The following is a 26,132-nucleotide window of genomic DNA, read 5'->3' as shown; positions in this document are numbered from 1 at the left end:
CCTACCCCGGCCAAACCCAGACAACGCTGGGCCAATTGTGCACCTCCCATTCACAGCCGAATGTGATACAGCCTGGATACAACTTTAGCTAGAAATGACAATCGGTTTGTCTTTATGGATTGGGCTTATGGTTCATTATTTAGATAAACAAAAGACCAAGTTAAAGCCTGCTGTTAGCTAGGTAACGTTAGCTGACGTTAGATGGCTGGCTAGCTAACATTACATGTATGAACTGTGTGTAGTGATATCTCAATGCCATTTCATATCTATTGTATAATGATAAAATATTTGTATCTGGAATTTGTCTTTCAGCATCAGTAGAACATGCCTGACTGTCAAGAGAATTATGTTCTCAATGTTCATAAACCAATTCAATTAAACTACTCAGTCTGCTAAATCAGGATTTGTAAGATACTGATTGAAATTAAACAGACAGAGGTCCAGCTAAAATAATCAATAAGGTTTATTCACGGGAACGTTCTAAAGTCAAGAATACAAAGACATCCATTTTATAGCTGCGTACATACTTCCACACGAACAGTAGATATCCTACGCACATACATACACACAACAGTAGGTATCCTACGCACATACTGTCCCACTAACCAGCTGACAAAGATTAGGGAGACCTTGGGACGTACTCCCTGTCCTTTCCCAAATCTCTAGTCAGGTCAGCACCAAATGTTGTTTTTAAGACACTATAAACATTAGCTATATTGTTTTACCCTAATTCTGACTAGAACTACACATTTATTTATTATAATTTTATACATTCTAATCAATTCCATACAATTATATGGTTTCAGGGTGGAATATTCTAATCATTCAATTAACAGATAAATCCCATTAACACGGACTCTCCCCCACCAGTCATACAAGGAGAATGTTCTAATGCTTCCCATCAAAAAGAGAGCTGGCCCCAGCAAGCACAGATTACATCTGAAGCATGAGGACTTGCAGCAAGGGGTGAACTTCAACAACTACGCAGAGGATAATGCAATAGTATTACCAGGACTCCACCCAGGACACAAACTCTTTGGTGGAAAGCTGCTGCCATCCCATGTGACAAAAGCAGCAGTGTGGCCTCTCTACAAGGAATCAACACTTTGCATGTAAAGCATAAACACATTTTGATTAATTGACTACCAATAAAAGTAGTACCAATCATATTGATCTCACATTATTTATGTCTCAGGGGACCCCTATTGAACCAGCAAACAGTCTGGAACTTCACTTCCTAGATCAAAGGCCACACCAAGTTTGCCCCCGACTGGTGTTTCGGCCTCATCAAGTAGCGCTTCAGAAAGACCAGAGTGAACACTGTCTGAGATTGCTGGTGTTGTGAAGGACAGCACTGTGACAGGGGTCAACATCCCACAGCTGGTTGGACTGGAGGATGATACGGTGCTGGTGGAAAGCTATGGCCGGCAATAACACTTGACTTTGTACTTCAGGCCGCGGCCACAGATCAAGCAGTACCAGCACTTCAGGTGAAAATCATTTCCATTGCATTGTATGAGGTTATTCTTCTTATCTTGTGAGGCGAATTGATGTTGTGCAACACTGACATCCTTCCTCCCATAGATGGTCTGCCTGTACAAGCACCACCTGGACTGGACATCACATGCCCTGCACCAAAGTCAAGGGCAGGACAGAAACATGCACGGTTCGGACGGACCAGTCATCAGCACTATCTACAGTGCCTCTATTCAAATGACTCCCTCCTAACATACGTTGCTGCTACAATTTTTTTATATCCTGCTGCTCAGCCTCTTTACCCCTGATTGTATGCATGTAACTACCTCGTCTATCACTGATATCTATTGATATTGTTCTAGTACATGCTGTATATTAATTGTATTTATATTGACACTATTTCTGATATTGCTACAATGCAACTAACCATTTGGCTGTACTGTTTACACCTTCTGTAGAGACCCATCCACTTAGCAAAATATTGATATATAAAATGAATTGATATGTGTGGTCGTAACATGATTTTGTGACATACCACAAAAATATCATGTAACCGTATCAAGTGTCCACCACATATATGGTGCATGCATCTGTTTATGTACTGTACATGTGCACCTCACTCAGGTTTCATGGCCTTACCTTGTATGGGATACTATGTGATAAGTGCGTGTGTAACAGTATATAAAGTACGCTAATTTACTGCCGTGAAGGCATTTGGGCAATGGTGTAAAGTACTTCAATGTATTTGGGGGGGTTATCTGTACATTACTTTACTATTTATATTTTTGCCAACTTTTACATCATTAGATTCTGAAATAAAATAATGTACATTGACAGAAATTGTCCAATTTACACACTTATCTAGAGAACATCCCTGGTCATCCATACTGCATCTGATCTGGCAGACTCAAATGCTTTGTTTGTAAATTATGGCTATCCATCAATAAAAAATGGTGCCGTCTGGTTTAATGTAAGAAATTTGAAATGATTTATACTTTTACTAAAGTATGACAATTTAGTACTTTTTCCACCACTGGATGTGGCTGGGGGTTTATAGCATTTATTTCACATGACCCATTAATTTAGACAAGTGTGTCTTGGTAAGCGTCATCTAATATTTATAAAATATTTTTATCTGGACACTTTGTTTACCTGAAATTTTTCCTTATTGTATGCTACTACCACTTTTAATTTTTACTACACTGCTCACTGTTTAGCACATGACCTCACATGTGAATCCTTAAAGAGATGGGTGGAGCTAGCTTAAGAGGGTGTGAACAATGCTGAATGGGTGTAGACAAAGGAGAGCTCTCCAGTAGATACTAAAACGTTCAAGGCCCTTTTCTCAAAAGTGAATTTACAAGTTCAACTTTCAAAGCAGAATTACTGTCCAATTTTTCCTAAAACATGCAGTGTATGATATACCATTTTGTAGCTCGGAGTATCTACTCATTTCAAATTTTGCTACATAAGACCGATTTTAGCCGGTCAGTGACATATTATTTGGTTCAGTGATTGAAATTAAGACCCCCATCCCATATTTAAAAAATAATAATAATAATTTTAGATTTAAGCTGTAACGTGGAAAAAGTCAAGAATCTGAATACTTTCCGAATGCACTGTTCCTCGAAATTGTCTCGCTATTCATGTTGGATAAATTAGTCTCTCAATTTGAACTAAGCAAACTGCTAAATCATTCAGTGTACTTCTTGCCTAGGCTACCTGAAATTAGATGTAGGCCTATCAGGGACTTTAGTCTACCTGCATCTAGCTAAGCAAAGCGCGGCAAAGTTGAAGTCAGTTGTGGTCCATGCATCATCCGTTCATTGGTAATTCCATTCAAACCAGGAAGTAGAAAAACTGGAAATAGTTAATGTGTTTGGTTTCAGAATTTTATTAATGAAAATTGGATTTCAACTAGTTTTTCGTTTATGGTGTCCAAATGGGGCATCGATTAACAGAAAATAAATAACGACAAAATGTATCCTGTTTTTCGTTTGTAGTACACACACACTAATATAATATTTACTGTGGATAGTCGGTCCTTGTGTTATTCATTTATTGGTCTTTTGACCTATTTTATAGAATTTGTATTGGTATTATTATGAACATATCAAATACAAAAACATACAAACAAGAGTAAATAAACCTAACAGACAGGGGTACTACATATCGAGATACATATTCAATTTGTCAAAGTTTTATGGTGCATATTGCTTCATTGTTTTTACATTTCCTGATATAATTGAAATATTATTTAGAAATGATCTTAAATAATGTGAAGAGGGGTTTGTTCTCCGCCCACTTCTCAGAATGAATCTTCCATGAAAAACAAACACATTTACAATGAAAGTTAAATCATGGTCCATATCATTTGGATCAAAATAAAACAATATCAGTCTCTCAAATTAACATTAATAGCAGTTTCTTTCAAAATAAAATATTCTAACTCACTCCAAACTCTTGACATAAGAACAGTCCCAAAATAAAGTAGAGTTTCTGGGTCACAACCACAAAAAATACATTTGTTATCAATAGCTATTTTGAATCTGTGTATAATAAAGGTCTTTACATGGTGGATTCTATGAATGAGTTTGTATGATACTTCTTTCACCTTATTAGATATACAATATTTGCCAGACAACAATTCCAGTTCACTTGTCCTTGGGTCGCATTCCAGTAAATGTTAGCAGAGGAAATGTTAACATCTTGACATAGTTTCCTTATATACACGTTATTACATTTATAGTTTAAAATGTAAATTCCTTCTAGCTGTATTGAGGCTACAAAATTGTCAACAGTTGCACTTGGAGTATTGTTATATTATCCTAAAAGAAGAATAACACCTTTAGGGACAGCCTTTTGTAACTAGGGGGCAGTATTTTCATTTTTGGATAAAAAACGTTCCCGTTTTAAAATGGGACATTTTGTCACGACAAGATGCTCGACTATGCATATAATTGACAGCTTTGGATAGAAAACACTCTGACGTTTCCAAAACTGCAAAGATATTGTCTGTGAGTGCAACAGAACTGATGTTACAGGCGAAACCCAGATAAAAATCCAATCAGGAAGTGCCACATTTTTTGAAACCGCTTCATGCCAATGACTCCTTATATTGCTGTGAATGGGCTACAAATGAGCTTACGTTTTCTATGTATTCCCCCAATACGTCTTTTTACGCATTTATGTTGAAGAATAGCTGTAAGGGACCACATTGAGCAAGCATGATGGCTCCCGCAGAAAATCTTACGTAAAGTACACAAGTAGCCATTTTTCCAATCACTTCTTATGAGAAACCAATTGTCCCGGTGGATATTTTATCGAATAGATATGTGAAAAGCACCTTGAGGATTGATTCTAAACAACGATTGCCATGTTTCTGTCAATATTATGGAGCTAATTTGGAAAAAAGATAGGCATTATTTAGCCTACAAAAATAATATTTTTGGAAAAAAGGAACATTTGCTATCTAACTGTGAGTCTCCTGAGTGAAAACATCCGAAGTTCTTCAAAGGTAAATTATTTAATTTGATTGCTTTTCTTATTTTCGTGAAAATGTTGCCTGCTGGTAGCAGAGCCTAGCATAGCATTATGCCATGATAAACTTACACAAATGCTTGTCTAGCGTTGGATGTAAAGCATATTTTGAAAATCTGAGATGTGTGATAACAAAAGGCTAATATATTTCTCAATATATTTAATTTGTGATTTTCATGAATAGGAACATTTTCTGGGGGTATTTATGTCCGCTGCGTTATGCTAATTAGTTTGAGGCTATGATTACGCATGCGGGATGGGTAGTATCAAGAAGTTAACAACTATTTTAAACTTCTCAGTAGTGGATGTAACATTGTGTGTTCTCATGAATTCTGGATAATCATATAGTTGTCCATCATTATTCAATAATTGTTTAACCCAGATAATGCTGTTGTCAAACCAGTTGTGGAAAAACAAAGACTTGTTTTTGTATTTTATGTCTTTATTATTCCAGATTGTATACCTATGTGGTGAAAAAATGTTTGTACATGATTTTACCCACATCAAAGTTGCATTTGAGTAAGAATTATTGACCACCAATCTGTTGGAATATTAAATTAGGAATTATATTCCTAATGCAATCCTTACTTCTTAACTTGTGTGACCAATAAAAGAAAAAAGAGAAATTGGGCATCCTTGTTTAATTCCACATCTAATGTCGAATCTCTGTGAAGTTCCATGGGATAATGTAACAGAGCTGTTACTATTATTGTTAAGTGTCTTAATTACACTTTGAAAATATTGACCAAAACCAAAAAATCAAAGAGTCAAAAAGTAAATAATGTTCAACTGTATCAAAAGCCTTAAAATAAAGCCATAAAGCCATCTTCCATAATGTGCTCATTGTAGTCTATCAAGTTCAATACTAGTCAAATATTATTACATACATTGGGAAGAACAAGTATTTGATACACTGCCGATTTTGTATGTTTTCCTACTTACAAAGCATGTAGAGGTCTGTAATTTGTATCATAGGTACACTTCAACTGTGAGAGATGGAATCAAAAATCCAGAAAATCACATTGTATGATTTTTAAGTAATTAATTAGCATTTTATTGCATTACATAAGTATTTGATCACCTACCAACCAGTAAGAATTACAGCTCTCACAGACCTGTTAGATTTCTTTAAGAAGCCCCCCTGTTCTCCACTCATTACCTGTATTAACTGCACCTGTTTGAACTCGTTACCTGTATAAAAGACACCTGTCCACACACTCAATCAAACAGACTCCAACCTCTCCACAATGGCCAAGACCAGAGAGCTGTGTAAGGACATAGGGGATAAGATTGTAGACCTGCACAAGGCTGGGATGGGCTACAGGACAATAGGCAAGCAGCTTGGTGAGAAGGCAACAACTGTTGGCGCAATTATTAGAAAATGCAAGAAGTTCAAGATGACGGTCAATCACCCTTGGTCTGGGGCTCCATGCAAGATCTCATCTCGTGAGGCATCAATGATCATGAGGAAGGTGAGGGATCAGCCCAGAACTACACGGCAGGACCTGGTCAATGATCTGAAGAGAGCTGGGACCACAGTCCCAAAGAAAACCATTAGTAACACACTACGCCATCATGGATTAAAATCCTGCAGCGCACGCAAGGTCCCCCTGCTCAAGCCAGCGCATGTCCAGGCCCGTCTGAAGTTTGCCAATGACCAGCTGGATGATCCAGAGGAGGAATGGGAGAAGGTCATGTGGTCTGATGAGACAAAAATAGTTTTTTGGTCTAAACTCCACTCGCCATGTTTGGAGGAAGAAGAAGGATGAGTACAACCCCAAGAACACCATCCCAACTGTGAAGCATGGAGGTAGAAACATCATTCTTTGGGGATGCTTTTCTGCAAAGGGGACAGGACGACAGCACCGTATTGAGGGGAGGATGGATGGGGCCATGTATTGCAACCTCCTTCCCTCAGTAAGAGCATTGAAGATGGGTCGTGGCTGGGTCTTTCAGCATAACAACGACCCGAAACACACAGCCAGGGCATGTAAGGAGTAAGAAGCATCTCAAGGTCCTGGAGTGGCCTAGCCAGTCTCCAGACCTGAACCCAATAGAACATTTTTGGAGGGAGCTGAAATTCTGTATTGCCCAGCGACAGCCCCGAAACCTGAAGGATCTGGAGAAGGTCTGTATGGAGGAGTGGGCCAAAATCCCTGCTGCGGTGTGTGCAAACCTGGTCAAGAACTACAGGAAACGTATGATCTCTGTAATTGCAAACAAAGGTTTCTGTACCAAATATTAAGTTCTGCTTTTCTGATGTATCAAATACTTATGTCATGCAATAAATGACTTAAAAATCATACAATGTGATTTTCTGAATTTTTGTTTTAGATTCCGTCTCTCACAGTTGAAGTGTACCTATGATTAAAAAAAAATACAGACCTCTACATGCTTTGTATGTAGGAAAACCTGCAAAATCGGCAGTGTATCAAATACTTGTTCTCCCCACTGTACATGTCTGCCTTTCATAAAACCAGACTGGGTATCATCAATGATTTGGTCAAGACCTTTAGGTCTTTCTGCAAAGATGGATGCAAGTATCTTTCCATCATTGTTCATTAATGTGATTGGTCTACAACTTTGTTTGGTTTGGGGATTACAGAAATGAGGCCTGTCATAGAAACAGGCAGGTCCCCTAAATCAATTGCCTCGCTAAAAATATTAAATATAAATTCAACAATATCCTCCTGAAAATATGTATAGAATCCACTAATAAGGCCAGCATTCCCTGTAGATGTATCTTTTAACTTGCTGATTAATTAATTTATATTAATGAAATAAAAAAAATGTATCACAAGACTTTTTAATGTCTTCATCTATGAATTTTGCGTAATATTTGACAGAGTCTAGAAAGGCAGATATGCCTGTCCTACTAGTGACATTACTGGTGTAAAGATTACCATAGAATTCTGAAAAATATCTTTGGGGTTTTTATTTTCTTTGCCATCTATATTAAGCTTATGAAGAGGTAAATTCTGATTTTTTTTTCTCACCTTCAACCATCTCCTTCTTGATCTTACAAATGCCCATTTTGCTCTCTCTTCAAACAGTCGGTCCATTTCTAGTTGTAAAGAAAATATCTGACCCTTTCCTTCTTCATTAAGGGCCTCCATAGAGATTAGAGAAAGGATTTCCCAAGTTGATCTTCCCTCAATCTTTTAAGTTCAGCAATTACTTTACCTCTTCATGACTGTTTGTCTTATTTCATACTTCATTAATTCCCAATATTGCCAATAAGACTTAAATAGTTGGGCTTTCCTCCAATTTTCTTGTATAATATCTTTGGCATCCATCTTGAAATTATCCTCTTCCAACAGTCTACTATTGAGTTTACAATAACTGCGATTTGTTTTATTAACTTCAGATCCATTCATATTTAAAGATAAAAATATCCCTTTATGATCAGTAAGAATTAATGGTTCAAAGAATACCTTGAGTACAGTGTTATCTAATGAATTAGAAATCACCCATAAGTCAATTCTTGACTGTCTGGACATGTCCTGGTTTCTCCAAGTGAAGTCCTTTTTAATTTTGATATCCTGAAATACACACACAACTCCATGAATCTCTTCTTCAAATTCTTGAAATAATATCCTGTTGTTTTGTTTGTTGTTGGATGCATAAATATTCCCTAATAAAAACATTTCACTGTTGAAATTCACTTTTAAAATTAACCAACATCCAGAGTGGTGAGTCTTACTACTGATGACCTTCCCTTTAAATGCACCTCTTACAACTGCAACACCTGCAGAGTGGTTGTTACCCCATTGATTTTTCCCAAAAAATCGATCGGAAGAACAAGCATGAGTCTCTTGTAGAAAGTAAAAGTCTGCATTAAACCGTTTGCAATACAGGAAAATGGCCTTACGTTTGAGTAAATTACAAATACCCCTGATATTAATTGAACAAACAGATAGACAACCTTCAAACAACCACCTTGTTATGCTAATATAAGCTTTTCCTAAGGATATGCATCTCAAAAGGTTTCCATACCATTATTAACCCCTCCAACAAAAAACTATGAAATACTGGTCAAAAAGTTTCCAAATTGTTCTTACTCACACAAGGGGGAGACGTTGTGTAGACCTTACAATAAGCAGCTATTCACCCATAGTTAGTGTTTAGTTTAAAAATTTTCAGTTCATCCTTTTCTCATTCAAGTGTTTGTGTAAATTATTTACAATAAAAGGCCTACCAGTTCTGTCCAAATTAGAGGTCAGATCCCCCGTGAACCTCAATTTATGCTTTATGAGGAACTCACAATCCAGGGAAGAATTGTGAGTTACGCATCAAGCAAAAAAAATGAGGTTCACGGAGGATCTGGGTGCTTGTCTACAGTTTGGGCTGAGAAAGGGACAGGGTCAGAGATTTCTGTGACAGGAATATAAAAATTGTAAAATTAGCTAAAATGCTTAATTTACCATGAAGTTAGCATGCCAATAGAACATACTCAACATCTGAGCAAAGTTGGCTAGCTAGCATTAGCCGGCTAACATAACTGCTGACTAGCTGGCTGACTGAATAGCTAGCAGACTGGATAGCCAGCCCTACATGGCTACTGGCTATAGTCATGCTAGCTAGTAGTAACTAGCTAGTGGAAGTAAGTTATTCCCTCAACCTGATACAAGATGAAGCTGCCCAGCCAGAGGTACCTGCTACAGCAAGGTGATATTTCTAAATTACTTTCTGTAGCTAACTTAGCTAGATCTTCTGTCTGGCTGATGCTGGTGCTCATTGATGGAGTAGGCTAATAATTTACTGTAGTTACTGTAAATGGCTACCTATCTGGGCCTTTATAGAGCTATTTCTTACACATTCATTAAAACAATATCCAGATAAGCTATAGTCAATGCTGATATTGTGTGTGGGTTCGGGAATATGCCTGCAGGAGAAGGGCACCTGAGCAGATCATCATGAACTTCATCCAGTTAACGTTACATCAACAATGCAGTAAGTTAAAAATCAGCCTTTTTATTGGTGTGGGTATATTTCACAAACCTTTCCTGTTTACTAAAAGGCAAATGTAGAAAAGGCATGTGTGTGAGGATACTACATGAATTGCTAGGACAATTGGCCTACTTTTCTGAATGTATACCTACCAACTTTCAGGGGGGCTGATAATCAATGATACGGATCCAGTCTGATATTACTTGATTATTGATTCCCGTCACACCCTCTCATTCACACAGTCCAGTCACTCAGCCGATCCAAAAACGTTTACACTACTTCTTCCTACAACACCCTGACGAGAAGCAAAAGGCCTGGCACCATGACTAAGTTTGCATATCTCTAACCCTGCTGTACCCTACCGTGCTGAGACAATCTGACTCTAGAACAGTACTACTCTATTTTTAAATGAAATGCTCAACAGTGATTATTGATTCTCTCTCTGCCATCCTCACAGTTCACTCACTCAGATGGTGTATAGGCTAGTTGATGGCACCTACATGCCTGTTTGAAGGGACAACTGGACAGAACATATCAGAATGCTTGGACCTCAGCTGAGCGCCTTCTCCTTCCCAGTCTTTCAAGAAAAGCACTTTCTTTATACTTTCTGTTTGGCATGATGCTCTCAAGGTATTACATATAGATTACTCGTAGACACTTACACATAGTTTGCCTCTGAATTGGTGTCTACTTCATGCCATGTACTTGTTACCTTTACATAATTGAATGATCCCTCCACTGCCACATGCTCTTTCTCTCCAGGATACATTAGGGGAAGCTGCTTTGGTGTTGTCACCAATCTCCAGTGGTGTAAACTACTTAAGTAGTTTTTGGGGTATCTTTACTATTTACTACTTTACTATTTATATTTTTGACAACTTTTACTCCACTACATTCCTAAAGAAAATAATGTACTTTTTACTCCTTACATTTTGGATGATTAGCAGGACAGGACAATTGTCTAATTCAAGCACTAATCAAGAGAACTTCCCTGGTCATCCCTACTGCCTCTGATCTGGCAGACTCACTAAACACAAATGCTTTGTTTGTGAATTTAGTCAGTGTTGAACTGTGCCCCTGGCTATCCGTAATTTAAAAAACAATAAGAAAATTGTGTCTGGTTTGCTTAATATAAGACATTTGAAATGATTTAGACTTTTACTTTTGATACTTAAGTATATTTAAAACCAAATACTTTTACTCAATTAGTATTTTACTGGGTGATTATTTTTTTTTTAAGGTATTTTTTTACTTTTACTCAAGTATAAAAATTGGACACTTTTCCCACCACTGCCAATCTCGTGCTGCCAGACAACATCAACCACTTTATCCCCCTGATCCTAAACTTTGCTAACTCTTGTTCAACTGCTCTTTGATTACATTGGTTTAATGAAATATTTACATTAGCTTGAAGTGTGTTTTTTTTTTAAAACCAAAAGTTGACAGATGACACTGAGTTAGAAGTTTCAAAGGGTAACTTAAAGCATAAAGCCACATTTTCCAGTAGTTTTTGTTTTTGGCTCCAAGTAAAATACAATTACACACACCAATCCCTGTCCTAATTTCAGCAATGTGCACTGATGTGGTATATCTGGAATTTTATTTGTAGTAAATCTCGCTCGTGTGCCCCTGGTCTGGAAATTCTGTCATATTAAAAAATATATATATATATATATGCGCCTCTGAACCTGCAGGTAGATACAGAAGAAAATATTGGCTCAACACTCACCAGCCAATCGGTGTTGGCAACTCGGTAGCATTGGAAATGACACCCTTCAAGTACTGAGCAAAAGTCCAAATTAATTAAATTCCCTTGTGAATGTTGCTTCGATGGATACTAAATATGACTGGTTGTGATCAACAGCACGAATGTAGTAGTGGAAATGTAATGACTTACAGCAGCAGTATGTTTTATGATCCAGCAGATGGCAGTAATCCACCTTCAATAACTGAGTAGCCCAAAGGAGAAGGGGCAGAGAGCACAAGGTTTAGGCTTGAGATCCAACGTCGATAAATTCACACAAATGTGCCTATAATCCTAATCAAGCAGCTTGAGTGCCATTACTTGGGGTTGAAGTCATTAAACCCACACCCACATTTCAGAAACGTTTTACCTGCTGTGCTCACTATACTCTCAACCTAAAGTGCAACACATCCTCCTGTTTCGTAAAAATAAATATGAACACAGAGCAGTTTACAAGGTACATGTAAAATATAACACCAGAATTGGATGACCTTCCCATAAATATAAATCAACACCCAAAAAACAAACACTAATGATCTGGAGAAAAAGTGACTGCCAAATAGGAGAGAGATGTCCATTTTGAAACCTGCGTTGGAAACACTTATGAAATACACTGAGTGTACAAACCATTAAGAACACCTGCTCATTCCATGACAGACTGAGCAAGGGGAAACCTATAATCCCTTATTGATATCACTTGTTAAATCCACTTCAAATCAGTTTAGATGAAGAGACTGGTTAAAGGAGGATTTTTAAGCCATGAGACCATTGAGACATGTATTATGTATGGGTGCCATTCAGAGGGTGATTGGGCAAGACAAAATATGTAAGTACCTTTGAACGGGTTATGGTAGTAGGTGCCAGGCGCATCGGTTTGAATGTCAAGAACTGCAATGTTTTGTACACTCAGCGTATGTATTAGACATAACAGATAAGGGCAATGCACCATCCTACACATATCTACTATGAGTGATATCAATGTTGTGAGAATGCATCTTGATATGGCCTATAGTGGTGACACTGTACTATCCCAAAAAATATCAAATATACCACATTGGTACACATTATTGAAATTGGGACAGGAATTTGTGTTTTTACTTTGTTTAAAACTACTGGAAAATGGGCTTTATGCTTCAAGCTACCCTTTGAAACATCTATCGCCATTTCAGCTAAAAAAAACACAATCGAAGCAAATGTAAACATTTAATTATAGATTTAATCAAAAAGCAGTTGAACAAGAGTTAGCAAAGTTTAGATGGACAGGGAACATGTTGATGTTGTCTGGCAGTGTGGGAATAGCAAAGCAATTTCCCCTAATGTATCCTGGAGACAGAGAGAGCATGTGGCAGTGGAGGGATCCATCAAATTATGTGAAAGGGACACAGCATTCTAACACACAGGTAACAAGTAAACTGCCTGATATGTACACCAATTAAGAGACTATCTGAAAGTGTCTAGGAGTCATCCATATATAATACCACACAACATGAGAAAAAGAGACACCTTGAGAGCATCATGCCAAACAGGAAGTGTAAAGAAGGTGCTTTCCTTGAAAGATGGGTAAAGGAAGCATTCTGATATGTTCTGTCCAGTTGTCCCTCAAACAGGCCTGTAGGTGCGATCAACCAGCCTACATACCATCTGAGTGAGTGAACTGCGAGGGTGGCAAAGCGAGAGATCAATAATCACTGTTGAGCATTTAATTTAAAACTAGTGTAATACTGTTCTCGAGTCAGATTGTCTCAGCACGGTTAGAGAAATATGCAAACTTTGAGTTTCTGGATAGGGCTGAGTGACTGGACTGTGTGAATGGTCCTATGAATGAGCGAGAGGGAGAGTGTGGGGGAATCAGTAATCAAGTAATATCAGACTGAATCCATATCATTGATCATCAGTCCCCCTAAAAGGTGGTAGGTATATATTCAGAAAAGTAAGCCAATTGTTCTAGCAATTAATTTAGTACCCACACACACATGCCTTTTCTACATCTGCCTTTCAGTAAGCAGGAAATGATGTTTGTGAATTATACCCACACCAATAAAAAGGCGTATATTGTAGCAGGTTGAGGGACTAACTTCCACTAGTTACTTCTAGCTAGCATGACTATAGCCAGTAGCTAGGTAGGGCTGGCCAGCCAGCCTGCTAGTTAGTCAGTAGGTAGTGCAAGCCAACGTTTTTCAGCTGTTGTTGAGTTCGTTCTATTGGGATGCTAACTACATTATCTTAACTAATATTACTATTTTTATCGTCCTGTCACACAAATGTCTAATCGCTTTGCTGAGCTGCCGACACTGCAGCTCAACCCAGACCGTAAACAAACACCTACCATGTCAGTAAATATTCTATTAGGGGGTGTGTACTTCCAGGTTTGAACAAAATGAAAAATGGGATACATTTGGAATGTATTTGTTTTCTGTTAATCGATGCCCCATTTGGACACCATAAATAAGAAAACGAGTTGATATCCGATTTTCATTCGTAAAATTCTGCAACCAAACAATACATGAGCAATATAAACTCTTAAGTAATCAATTGTTTAATAATTTGCACCTCTGTTGCTTTTACATGATTGATTATCCATTGTAAATGTTCAAGATGCCAACTGAACACTAATTTAAGTCTGCTAATTTAAGTCTGGGGGGATGCCTCACAAGTCCTCAATGTCAACAGTGAAGAGGCAACTCTGGGATGCTGGCCTTCTAGGCAGAGTTGCAAAGAAAAAGCCATATCTCAGACTGGCCAACAAAAATAAAAGATTAAGATTAGCAAAAGAACAGACACTGGAGAGAGGAATGGGCTAGCGGAGTCGACTTGTGAGGCGTCTGTTGTTCAATCTACACACTCTCTAATGTACTTGTCCTCTTGGTCAGTTGTGCACCGGGGCCTCCCACTCTTTCCATTCTGGTTAGAGCCAGTTTGCACTGTTCTGTGAAGGGAGTAGTACACAGCGTTGTACAAGATCTTCAGTTTCTTGCCAATTTCTCACATGGAATAGAGTTTCAGAAGAAAGAGATTTGTTTCTAGCCATTGAGCCTGTAATCGAACCCACAAATGCTGATGCTCCAGATACTTAACTAATCTAAAGGCCAGTTTTATTGCTTCTTTAATCAGGACAACAGTTTTCAGCTGTGCTAACATTCGCAAAAGGGTTTTCTAATGATCAATTATCCTTTTAAAACGCTAAACTTGGATTAGCTAACACAACGTGCCATTGGAACACAGGAGTGATGGTTGCTGATAATTGGCCTTTGTACGCCTATGTAGAAATCCCATTAAAAATGTCCAACTAGTATAGTCATTTACAACATTAACAATGTCTACACTGTATTTCTGATCAATTTGATGTTATTTTAAAGGACAAAAAATGTGTTTTTCTTTCAAAAACAAGGACATTTCTAAGTGACCAACTTTTTGAACGGTAGTGTAATCTAAAGTGTAATTAATTATTTCACCATGCTCAAAGGGATATTCAATGTCCCTCCCCCCCCCCCCCCCCCCCCCCCCCCCCCCCCAATCTACCAATGGGTGACTTTCTTTGCGAGGTACTGGAAAATCTCCCTGGTCTTTGCGGTTGAATCTGTTTGAAATTCCCTGCTCGACTGAGGGACCTTACAGTATGTGTGGGGTAAAGAGATGAGGTGAAAAATCATGTGATTCACCTGAGGAAGACATCAACTTGATGTTGAAACGTCCGTCAACTGTTCGCAACCTGTACAATGGATTAAAGTCAACAAAAATAAATCACTACCTTTTTTTTGTCAAGCGCTCCAACTCCTTTTTACCTTGAAGTTGTCCTTCTGGATGTTTTTCTTGGTAAGCCATTCTCATGTTACACACTATTATTGCACATAGAGTGAGTCCATGCAATTTATTATGCAACACATTTTTACTCCTCATAGTTATTGACTCAAGACATTTCAGTTTTTCATTTGTAATTCACTTGTAAAAATTTCTACAAACATAATTGCACTTTGACATTGTGGGGTAGTGTGTGTAGGCCAGTTACAGCCTTAATTTAAAATGGATTCAATTAAGGTTGTAACACAATGTGTGAATACTTTCTGAAGGCACTGAATCCTTTAAAAAAAAAAATGTTACCTTTATTTAACTAGGCAAGTCAGTTAAGAACTAATTCTTATTCACAATGATGGCCTACCCCGGGGGAAAACCCGGATGATGCTGGGCCAATTGTGCTCCGCCTTTTGGGACTCCCAATCACAGCCAGATGTGATTCAGCCTGGATTTGAACCAGGGACTGTAGTGTCACCTCTTGCACAGAGATGCAGTGCCTTAGACCGCTACGCCGCTTGGTAGCCTCATCATTAAAGCCTTTTTTAATCCACATTTAACACTAAATAATAAGTGATATTTCAGGTGGACAGAAAAGGCATCGGACAGTAGAAATGACCCTTATAATACATTTACATAAAATGTTATACAATTTTACCCAGTCAACTAAACCTTCTCAGAGCCACAACCAATTGTATTAACTCATTCCCTCTTATACACCCATCCCCGCCTCCCCTCTGCCAGGCCTGCCACCCTCCAGGACTACAAGGCTGCTGAGTGGGGTTGGCGATGCCCTGGGCTACCGCAACCAGCTGTGGGAGTATAACGATTCAGAGCCAGCCATTCACCAGGTGGGCAATCTGGAAATGACCCAGGAGGATGGGAGCCTGGATCCCAACTGCATTGCACTATTTTACTTTATCGTGAAGTGAAACAGTGTGGATTCAGGTTATAATTCTATGGCATTCAGTACTACTCCCATTCATATGACTGGTTCCAACTTGAACCTCAGGACCTATAGACACCAGGCACTAGTATACATCTGAAAGGATTGGATAATGTTTAAGTAGTAAGGGGTATAATGTGTAACCACCTAGCTAGCCTTTTAAAGAGAAAGGTTGAGCCATTATCATACCACTGCTAATATGCCTACCAATCCAATCTTTCAGTTCTACATGAAGTACCAAGGTGTTAGAGCAAAGGGTTGATTTTAGAATTGGGCAACACTCACATCTTTGTTTCCTCAGGAGTTGCAAGAGCTTGGTGGGCTGAAGAACATCACAGCACAGCTTTCTGATTGGCCGGTCAGTGATGACACAGTCTTGCACCTGGCCACTGCAGAAGCGCTCGCCACCGGTGAGGCCAAAATCAAAATGGTTTGCTCATTGTTTACAGATGTCTACTTACCTAAGGGTGTTGTGTTTCGATGGGTTGCCTCTGTGAATAGGTTTGGTTTGACTCTCTCGCAGGAAAGGAAGGGGAGGAGCTTCTGCAGGATGTGGCTGCTCGTTATGTCGAGGGCATGAAAGACATGGAAGGAAGGAAACCAGGGCCATCAAGCATCTTAGGCAACACATAATATTTTGTCCAAACAACGTTTAGATATATTTGTATTTTTTAAATCTAGTAAATCTCCTCTGATATGTGTACAGCGCATTCAGACCCCTTCCCTTTTTCCACATTTTGTTACATTCTATATTTTTTCTCTCATCAATCTACACAATACCCCATAATAACAAAGTGAAAACAGGTTTTTAGAGACATTTTTGCAAATGTATTAAAAATAAAACACAGAAACACCTTATTTACATAAGTATTCAGACCCTTTGCTATGAGACTCGAAATTGAGCTCAGGGAAGTACAGAGATCCTTGATGAAAACCTGCTACCGGAACGCAGAACCGGAAGGTTCACCTTCCAACAGAACAACAACCCTAAGCACACAGCCAATGCAGGAATGGCTTCGGGACAAGCCTCTGAATTTCCTTGAGTGGTCTAGCCATAGCCCAGACTTGAACCTGATCAAACATTTCTGGAGAGACCTGAAAATAGCTGTGCAGCGACGTTCCCCATCCAACCGGACAGAGCTTGAGGGGATCTGCAGAGAAGAATGGGCAAAACTCCCCAATTGCAGGTGTGCCAAGCTTGTAGTGTCATACCCAAGAAAGACGGCTATAATTGCTGCCAAAGGTGCTTCAACAAAGTACTGAGTAAAGGGTCTGAATACTTATGTAAATGTAATATTTCAGTTTTTAATTTTTAATCCATTTCTTTAAAAAAAACTTTGTTGCTTTGTCATTATTGTCACCATTGCATCTCCCACCTGTAGCACACGCTCCAGCAGGTATATCCCTCTAGTCACCCCCAAAACCAATTCTTTCTTTGGCCGCCTCTCCTTCCAGTTCTCTGCTGCCAATGACTGGAACGAACTACAAAAATCTCTGAAACTGGAAACACTTATCTCCCTCACTAGCTTTAAGCACCAACTGTCAGAGCAGCTCACAGATTACTGCACCTGTACATAGCCCACCTATAATTTAGCCCAAACAACTACCTCTTTCCCTACTGTATTTTGCTCCTTTGCACCCCATTATTTTTATTTCTACTTTGCACATTCTCCCATTGCAAATCTACCATTCCAGTGTTTTACTTGCTATATTGTATTTACTTTGCCACCATGGCCTTTTTGCCTTTACCTCCCTTATCTCACCTCATTTGCTCACATCGTATATAGACTTGTTTATACTGTATTATTGACTGTGTTTGTTTTACTCCATGTGTAACTCTGTGTCGTTGTATGTGTCGAACTGCTTTGCTTTATCTTGGCCAGGTCGCAGTTGTAAATGAGAACTTGTTCTCAACTTGCCTACCTGGTTAAATAAAGGTGAAATAAAAAAAGTATGGGGTATTGTGTGTAGATTGAGGTGGGGAAAAACACTGATCCATTTTAGAATAAGGTGGAAAAAGTAGAGAGGACTGAATACTTTCCAAATGCACTATCAAAATGTTTTTCTTTGTTCCTACATTTATTTTTTGTACTGTGACAAACACTCTAGACCTCATTTGCACTCTCTTGTACCCTTACGAGTGTCCCAGTTGAGGCCGGGAACTGAAGGGGGCTTCAGAGTGCCCTTACAGCCCTGATGGCACCGGATGTGGGGCAGCCATGAGGTCTATGTGCATCGGACTGTGTGTGTGTGTGTGTGTGAGAGAGAGAGAATATACACTGAACAAAAACATGAATACAACGTGCAACAATTTCAAATACGTATTTTACTGAGTGCCAGTTCATAGAAGGAAATCAGTCAATTGAAAAATTCATTAGGCCCTAAGCTAATGAAGAGTAGGAGTGCTGCTTTAGGATCAGTTTTGCCTTTTAGATAATAATGAATGAGATTATATGGACAGAACCCAGATCAGCACTCCTACTGTGACGCTTTAGGAATATGGGCCAAGGTAATATTACAGTTGCACCACTGAACTTTTTTTACATATAAGAGACGGTACTTAGTCATCCATCATCTGGTAGATGTAAATGCACTCTTACCAACATGGCAGAAAATACACATGGAGCATTCCAGATGGGTGGAAGGGATTGGGTCACAATGTAGTCAAACATGCACCTACCATGTTCAGATCCACCACCACTTATCTCCCTTTCTAGGTACCCGTGTCCAGAGCAGCTGTCCACTCTGGTGGCCATTGCTGTGGAAACAGGAAGGATGACCCACCCTCACCCGACCGTTTTCCTCGGTGCTGTGGTGTCGGCGCTCTTCACCTCATACGCCGTCCAGTGCCGACCAATCACGACCTGGGGGCTGGGCCTGGTCAAGGAGGCCTGTCCAATCGCCAAGAGCTTTTGTTTAATTTCAGGGCTTTGCTGTCAGGGAGACAGAGAGACTGGGGATACTTCACTGAGAAGTGGGAGTGGTAAGAATAAACAATAACATCAATGATAACATGAAAATCAATAGGGGGCGGGTGTGTTTTGGTTGAGCTGCCATATCATTTTAAGTTCGTTATTTGCCAAGACACTTTTTTCATGTCAAGGTCAATAACATTGGATGACATTTATACAGTATAATACACAATCAAATGACTGGCAACATTCCATTTCAATAATGTGGATGGATACAGATCTTAGCTTATGATTTCAAACCATAACCCTCAGCAAGTCGAGGCAGCTGGCTGAAAGGTGGAATTAATTACATGCTGATGTACAGTAAATAAGGAATGAAAAAACAAAATCAATGTAAAAGCATTCAAGTCTGCTCTGGAGTGACGTTTCCCCAGAGGTATCTAGGATCAGCTTCCCCTCCCCCAATTCTAACCCTAACCATTAGTGGGTAAAATAAAAAAAAACGAACCAAGATTATTATCTAGGGGCAACTTCCCCACACACCTCCATCCCCTTCTATGACCCCCTTCCCCTCCATAGGTACCTGGAGCTGAGAGGTATTCTCCGAGAGGACGGGCCCCGTGCTTTGGCCGGCGTCCTGTGGGCCGGCGGAGAGAGACGAGGTCTATAAGAGCTTCAGCCTGAAGGGCTGGGCGGGCCGCAGCGGCCACGGCGCTCCAATGATCGCCCTGGATGCCCTGCTTGGGGCAGGGGTCAGACTGGGAGGAGCTGATGAGCCGTGAGGGCTTCCATGGAGGTCAGTTCACAGTGCAGTGTTTTGCCTTAGAGAATGCTAGAGGCTTCTAGTGGCCAAAAGGCCTTATTAGCATAGGCAGCACCATTGAGGGCTTCCACCATTTTAATGTAGTTAACTGGGTGGGACTTCCAACTTCATTGGCTGATCCCTTCTGGTGACCCTGTTGGAGTCCTGTCCAACTAGGTCATCAGCCAATCGCGAAGACAATTGACTACTTCAAAATGGAGATGCCGTCACAGACGCTATAATGGCACAGATACAAAGATGAGTTCTATCGATCTCTATGGTTTGGCCGCATTCCTGTCTGACTACATTGCTGACACATGCCAGATCTTACAACATCTGGATAGCTGTTTAAAATTTCAGCTAATCACATCATATGATATAGCAATCTCATGCTCGACTGCGCAGTAAAGGACGTGGCATGCAACCATTGGTTGATGCAATGCAATGTGATCCGCCGGGAATGTGACACTTGTGTGTTTGTCACAATTTCTTGGTAGTGAGTGACTTGATGGCCATCTTAGAAAGGACAATATTGGCAACACTGTCTGAATATAGGAAATACATAAACTATATGCTTAAATTAAGGTTTGTGTGGTCTCTTGGGCCACTTTTTTTTATACTCGCATTCCATGCATTGTTTACTTCACAGGACTTTCTGTAGAGATTGTATTAAATTATAAGTCAGACATTACTCTTTTCTAGATAAAACAATTAAGATCAAATGTATTTATAAAGCTATTTTTACATTAGCATAATGTCACAAAGTGCTTATACAGAAACTCAGCCTAAAACCCCAAACAGCAAGCAATGCAGATGTAGAAGCACGGTGGCTAGGAAAAACTCCCTAGAAAGGCAGGAGCCTAGGAAGAAACCTAGATAAGGAACCAGGCTCTGAGGGGTCGCCAGTCCTCTTCTGGCTGGGCCGGGTGGAGATAAGAGTACATGGCCATTAACACCAGATCGTTCTTCAAGATGTTCAAATGTTCATAGATGACCAGTAGGGTCAAATAATAATCAGTGGTTGTAACAGGTCAGCACATCAGGAGTTAATGTCAGTTGGCTTTTCATAGATGAGCTAGATCAGCTGCACAACCAGGTGGACTGGGGACAGCCAGGAGTCATCTCAGGCCAGGTAGTCCTGAGGCATGGTCCTAGGGCTCAGGTCCACACAGAGAATAGATTTTGCAAGATAGATACTGGCGGCTGAGACGTGGGGACACTGTGACCCTGTCTGACGAAACTCCCAGACAGGGCCAACCAGGCAGGCTATAACCCCATCCACTTTACAAAAGCGCAGCACTCGCACCACTAGAGGGATCTCAACAGACCAGTAACGTACTACCATGAGACAAGGCTGAGTATAGCCCATGAAGATCTCCTCCAAGACAAGACAGGAAGATCATGTCAAGTAGAGTATAACAAAACGTGTAGATATGTACGGCAGGACCAAATCGGAGAGATGGGTAAGGCCAAGTCCATGTAATGCTTTGTAGGTTAGCAGTAAAACCTTGAAATCAGCCCTAGCCTTAACAGGAATCCAGTGTAGATGGTCTAGCACTGGAGTAAAATAATGAAATGGTTTGGTTCTAGTCAAGATTCTAGCAGCTGTATTTAGCAATAATTAAAGATTATTTAGTGCCTTATCTGGGTAGCCAGAGAGTAGAGCATTGCAGTAGTCTAATCTAGAAGTGTCAAAAGCATGGATTAGCTTTTCTGCATCATTTTTGGACAAAACGTTTTTGATTTTTGCAATGTTACGAAGATGGGAAAAAGCTGCCCTTGAAATATTCTTGATATGTTCGTCAAAAGAGAGATCAGGGTCCAGAGTAACACCAAGGTCCTTCAGTTTTATTTGAGACTGTACTAACCATCAAGACCGTCAGCTCAAACAGCAGATCTCTTTGTTTCTTAGGACCTAGAACTAGCATCTCTGTTTTGTCATAGTGTAAAAGTAAAACATTTTCCACCATCCACTTCCTTATGGATGAAACACAGGCTCCCAGGGTAGGCACTTTTGGGGCTTCACCATGTCATCTAAATGTAATGCTGTGTGTCATCCGCATAGCAGTGAAAGTTGGCATTGTGTTTCCGAATGACATCACCAAGAGGTAGAATATATAGTGAAAACAATAGTCGTCCTAAAACGGAACCTTGAGGAACACCGAAACATACAATTGATTTGTCGGAGGACAAACCATCCAGAGACGAACTGATATCTTTCCGACAGATAAGATCTAAACCAGGCAAGAACTTGTCCTTGTAGACCAACCGATCACCACAAAGGTCTAAGAGTACGAGGACAGGTGCAGAGCCTTGGTCTGATGCCATTAAAAGGTAATTTACTACCTTCACAAGTGCAGTCTCAGTACTATGATGGGGTCTAAACCCAGACTGGAGTGTTTCGTATACATTATTTGTCTTCAGGAAGGCAGTGTGTTGCTGCGCAACAGCTTTTCCCCAAAATTTTGAGAGGAATGGGAGATTCTATATTGGCACGATCAAGGTTTGGCTTTTTCAGGAGAGGCTTTATTACTGCCACTTCTAGTGAGTTTGGTACACATCCATAGGATAGGAAACAGTTACTTATGTTCAACATAGAAGGTTCAAGCACAGGAAGTAGCTCTTTCAGTAGTTAAGTTGGAATAGGGTCCAGAAAGCATCTGGAAGGTTTAGAGGCCATGACTATTTTCGTGAATGTATCGAAAGATACAGGATTAAAAAACTCAAGTGAGCCTATGCAGATTCAGGACAACTGAGTCCGTAATTTGCTTTCTAATGATCATAATCTTTTAGTCTTAGAAGTTCATGAATTCATCACCGCTCAAGTGAAGGTCATCCTCTCTTGGGGAATGCTGGTTTTTAGTTAGCTTTGCGACAGTATAAAACATGGAAAGTGCTGCTTTTCAGTTAGCTTTGTGACAGTATAGAACTTTTATTTTGGTTTGTTTTTATTGTCCTCAAATTTAGGCTGGAAAAGTAGTCTGATCGAGCAGCAGTGAGGGCTCTTCGATATTGCACGGTACTGTCTTCCCAAGATAGTCGGAAGACTTCCAGTTTGGTGGAGCGCCATTTCTGTTCCGGTTCTCTGGAAGCTTACTTCAGGGCTCTGGCATTTTCTGTTATACCAGGGAGCTAATTTCTTGTGACAAATATTTTAAGTTTTTAGAGTTGCGACTGCATCTAGGGTGTTAAGCGGTTAACATATGTTTGTACTCCAACGTCCTTGGGTAGGCGGAGGGAGTCTGGAAGGGTATTTAGGAATCTTTGGGTTGTCCAAGAATATATAGCACAGGTTTTGATCATTCTTGGCTGGGGTCTGACCAGATTATTTCTTGCGATTGCAAATGTAATAAGATGGTGGTCCGATATTCGAGGATTACGAGGAAAAACATTTAGATCCACAATATTTATTCCACGGCACAAAACTAGATCCAGGTTATTACTGTGGCAATGAGTTGGTCCGGAGACATGTTGGACAAACCCACTGAGTCGATGATGGCTCCGAAAGCCTTTTGGAGTGGGACTGTGGACTTTTCCATGTGATTATTCAAGTCAAACATTTGAATATTATCTGCCATGATTATAAGGTCCGATGGGAATGCAATGAGGAACTCTGTATACGGCCCAGGAGGCCTATAAACAGTAGCTATAAAATGTGATTGAGTAGGCTGAAAAGAGTTCTTGACGAGAAGCTCAAAAGACGAAAATTGTCTTGGAGGGTAAATTGCGCAGGAGATACGGTCACAAGTAACCAGGAGGCCTCCATTTAACACAGTAAATTCATCAAGCTTGAGCCATGTTTCAATCAGGCCAATCACATCAAGTTTATGATCCGTGATTAGTTAATTGACTATGACTGTTCTGGAAGTGAGGGATCTAACATTAAGTAGTCCTATTTTGAGATGTTAGATATTGGGGCGGCAGGTAGCCTAGTGGTTAGCTTTGGACTAGTAACTGAAAGGTTGCAAGATCGAATCCCCGAGCTGACAAGGTAAAATAATCTGTCGTTCTGCCCCTGAACAAGGCAGTTTACCCACTGTTCCTAGGCCGTCATTGAAAATAAGAACTTGTTCTTAACGGACTTGCCTAGTTAAATAAAGGGAAAACAAAAATTATCACAATCTCTGTCAATAATGACAGGAATGGAGGTGGTCTTTATTACCAGTGAGATATCAAGGCGTATACCGGCATGTTTAGTTTTGTCCGACCCAGATCAAGGCACAGACATGAGCTGACTATACCGACTGTGCTAGTGGCAGACTCCACTTAAGCTGGCAGGCTGGCTAACAGCCTGTGGAGCTAGAAGAGATAGAGCCTGGTGTATGTTGATAGATGGGATGAGAGCGCCCTTACATCTTGGATGGAGTCCATCACTCCTCAGCAGGCCTGTTTGTGGGGGAGTCCCAGAAAGAGGGCCAGTTATGTACAAAGTCTATCTTTTGGGAGGGGCAGAAAACAGTTTTCAAACAGTGATTGTTAACAGTTATATTGCGCTTGGTGACCTCTGTTTCATCCTAACATCGTTGGTACCGACGTGGATAACAATATCCCTATACCATCCACACTTGCCAGTTTTAGCATTAGCCAGCACCATCTTCAGATTAGCCTTTACATCGGTAGCTCTGCCCCGTGGTAAACAATGTATGATTCTATTTAAGTCTAATATTGCGGGTAATGGAGTCACCAATGACTTGGGTTTTCAATTTGTCAGAGCTAATGGTGGGAGGCTTCGGCGGCTCAGACCCCTTAACGGGTGGAGGAGAGACCCGAGATGGCTCAGGCTCTGAATCAGGCTTGTTGCTTAGTGGGGAAAACCGGTTGAAAAGTTTCTAAATCTGCAGAATGAGCGACACTGGTTGTGCATGTCGAAAGCATTTCTTTCCAGAAGCCATGAGAAAATCGTCTGGCTAAGACGGTGCAGAGGGATTAACAATACCACCTGTATTTACTGGTGGCACAGACGCTGCATCATCCTTTCCTACACTTAGATTGCCCTTGCCTAACGATTGCGCCTGAAGCCAAGTTTGCAACTCTGCTATCCTCGCCACAAGGCGATAGTTCTCCTGTATATAAAGAATACAGTGACTGCAATGGGAAGGCATAATGTTACTTAGCTTTCTTTTTTTTTTTGTCTGGGGGAAGTCCTGCAAATCCAATTGTGAGATGCTACCATCCCGCCTTACTAATCAAAAGCAAATAAGAGGTGCGTTTGATTCAGATTGGGTGTGCATTTTTTTGAAAACCATATTTATTTTCACTCCTTCATAATTGTCGGGTGTTTATTGGACAGCTAGCCAGTCAATAAGAGATAGGAGTGTGCCAGAAGGGGAGTGGGACATATTTGTAACTGTGAGCACTGACAGCGGTGGCACAAACTACAAGACCAACCCCAGGCCACATGGTTGCATTTAGAATCCACTTCCACATAACTTCACCTCAGTAACCCACCCACCTCCATCTACTTGATTCCTCTCTTGCCCCTCCTTCTTCTCTTTCCCTCCCTCTCCCACCTCTTCCTCCCTCATCTATTTTAGTCACTTCTACATCCATCTCCCTCCCCAATTCACCTACTTCTCCCCCAATTCCAGGTGACAGTGACAGTACGGCGGTGATCGCCTGCTGCTGCTGGGGGCTGCTCCATGGCACGGAGGGCGTCCTGCCCGGCAACTACACCCACCTGGAGTACAGGGAGCGGCTGGAGAGCAGCGCTGAAAAGCTCTACGCCCTGTCACACACAGGAGCTGACAAGTACGATCCATAAAGCACTGAGGGGGAGACGAAGAGAGAAAATGTGTGAGAGAATCTGTGAGTGAGAGAATGAGAATACTGTTTTACTGTCTTAACCACATGGATTGGCGCTGTACTCGGTCTTGCCCAAAAGTAACTACGCTTGGTAGGAAGTCAATTGATCCTGTGTGGCGCTGTCACAGTGTAACAGAAAAACTGTCATGTCAACGTAGATGCCTGGAGGGA

The 26,132-nt window shown here is 40.3% G+C and overlaps 1 protein-coding gene across 1 annotated transcript; it reads left to right on the top strand.

Annotated features, from left to right (window-relative positions):
- Window positions 1-9,647: 9,647 nt before the first annotated feature.
- Window positions 9,648-25,920, top strand: adprh (ADP-ribosylarginine hydrolase). The gene is given in 13 exon segments (XM_036945879.1): window positions 9,648-9,684; window positions 16,244-16,350; window positions 16,747-16,855; window positions 16,969-17,067; window positions 18,584-18,627; window positions 18,629-18,687; window positions 18,999-19,001; window positions 19,163-19,359; window positions 19,362-19,428; window positions 19,937-19,958; window positions 19,960-20,106; window positions 20,108-20,153; window positions 25,748-25,920. Coding segments are annotated over 13 exon segments (1,110 nt in total).
- Window positions 25,921-26,132: the final 212 nt, after the last annotated feature.

This window comes from Oncorhynchus mykiss, chromosome 16 (assembly GCF_013265735.2).
Source record: "Oncorhynchus mykiss isolate Arlee chromosome 16, USDA_OmykA_1.1, whole genome shotgun sequence".
Classification (NCBI taxonomy): domain Eukaryota; kingdom Metazoa; phylum Chordata; class Actinopteri; order Salmoniformes; family Salmonidae; genus Oncorhynchus; species Oncorhynchus mykiss.
The sequence above is the reverse complement of the archived record's forward strand: the minus strand, read 5'-3'. Positions and strand labels throughout refer to the sequence as shown.